This window comes from Limulus polyphemus, unplaced genomic scaffold (assembly GCF_000517525.1).
Source record: "Limulus polyphemus unplaced genomic scaffold, Limulus_polyphemus-2.1.2 Scaffold390, whole genome shotgun sequence".
Classification (NCBI taxonomy): Eukaryota; Metazoa; Arthropoda; class Merostomata; order Xiphosura; family Limulidae; genus Limulus; species Limulus polyphemus.
The window spans coordinates 611,381-612,967 of NW_013666000.1; the positions used below are offsets into that span (position 1 = coordinate 611,381).

The following is a 1,587-nucleotide window of genomic DNA, read 5'->3' on the forward strand; positions in this document are numbered from 1 at the left end:
AAGAATAAACTACACCGAATCTTGTAAGGCAAGTCCATATAGCTAAGAAGAATAAACTACACCGAATCTTGTAAGGCAAGTCCATATAGCTAAGAAGAATAAACTACACCGAATCTTGTAAGGCAAGTCCATATAGCTGAGAAGAATAAACTACATTGATTCTTGTAAGGCAAGTCCATATGGCTGAGAAGAATCAGCACAACATTTTCAAATTTTTTGAAGTAATACCTCACTAACTACCTCACTTTATGTACACAACCATATATACATTAGTAGCTGTATTTAGTAGTAATCAAATACAACATTAATCACATGTTCTAAGCTACCTAAAACAAAGTCTGGGACATATTTACCATTGGTGGTGGTCTCCTCCCAAAACCACGACGATTGGGAAATCGACCATAAAACCGTCTTTTATCAGGAGCATACTTGCTTCCTTCTACAGGTGCACCATCAGGTCCAGTTACATTAGCAGCTTCATTTCCCTGTGGAAATACAAAGATTTCTTCTGATTTCTGTACAGTCTAAGTTATACCATTCATTCAGCCTTTTCCTGCTAAACAACAACAGCTTACCACTCCAATCACCTGTTACTAGTCACTAGAGTGCACTTTGTAATAACATTACTGGTAAAAATACTTTTCTGACATTTGTATAAAAACATGACTTCATTGATACATCTAAAAGTACAACCAACATGTACAAAACAGCTTAACAAACTACTCAATGCTAACCATTGCTTAGTACGTGCAAACTGTATTTCCTGAAAGCCTTTGCTTCAGTTTACTAACATTTCTGAATAATTTCATTATGCTAACTACTAGTTTTACAACTTTCAAATTTATTATTTTTCCAGAAACATACAGATAACTCCAAAGAAACATCTTCACATTTTACCTCAGGTTATTAACTTTCAGTGTATATGAATTATTAGGGTATGAAAGAAAAAATTTTACCCAAATGTGTCTTTCTGTTTTTCATTACAGGCTAGATTTCTTACATTACATACCTAATATTTTATTGTTCATATGTTTCTTAACAAATTCACTGCTACCAATAATATTAATAATTCTTACTTCAGTGCCAACCAAACTTTTCTTTTTGAACTTAACCCAGATGACTAATATTTATATGAGTAACTATATTTAATTAGCTCATTGAAGCCACTTGTAATATGTGACCCACTGGTGTGTCATGTGGTCCATAACTAAAAGTTGTTTATGACCCACCAGTGGGGCACAACAGCAAACGTGTTAAGACTAACATATTTCTTTGTATCTAACAACTGTAACCTAGACTAGTTATTATAGTACAGAATCTAGCTTATCAATACAGTATCACCTAAAAATAAAAAAGGGTATTTACTGTTGTCATAATTTGTTTTTTGTCAAACCAATTTTCATTTCTTTTTTTTTTCCAACAGCAAATTTAATTTACCATATATGCTGTTTTATTATATAAAATCCAACACCCAGGACAACAAGTTTTACTGTTATAATTTGTCTGTAAGACAAGTATTAGGTCGTCAAGAAATTAATGTCGCATTTTTTTAGATAAAAAAAATCCGAACAACTTATATATCAAAAC

At 32.2% G+C, this 1,587-nt stretch overlaps 1 protein-coding gene across 1 annotated transcript in view; it reads right to left on the reverse strand.

The window, feature by feature from the left end:
- The window catches only part of LOC106457912 (Y-box factor homolog), a 32,370-nt gene that overhangs the window by 13,870 nt on the left and 16,913 nt on the right, over positions 1 to 1,587 (reverse strand). Inside the window, exon 5 of the mRNA XM_013917358.2 lies at positions 354 to 485. Within this exon, the coding sequence (XP_013772812.1) occupies positions 354 to 485 (132 nt within the window). The remainder of the gene's footprint in view (positions 1 to 353; positions 486 to 1,587) is intronic.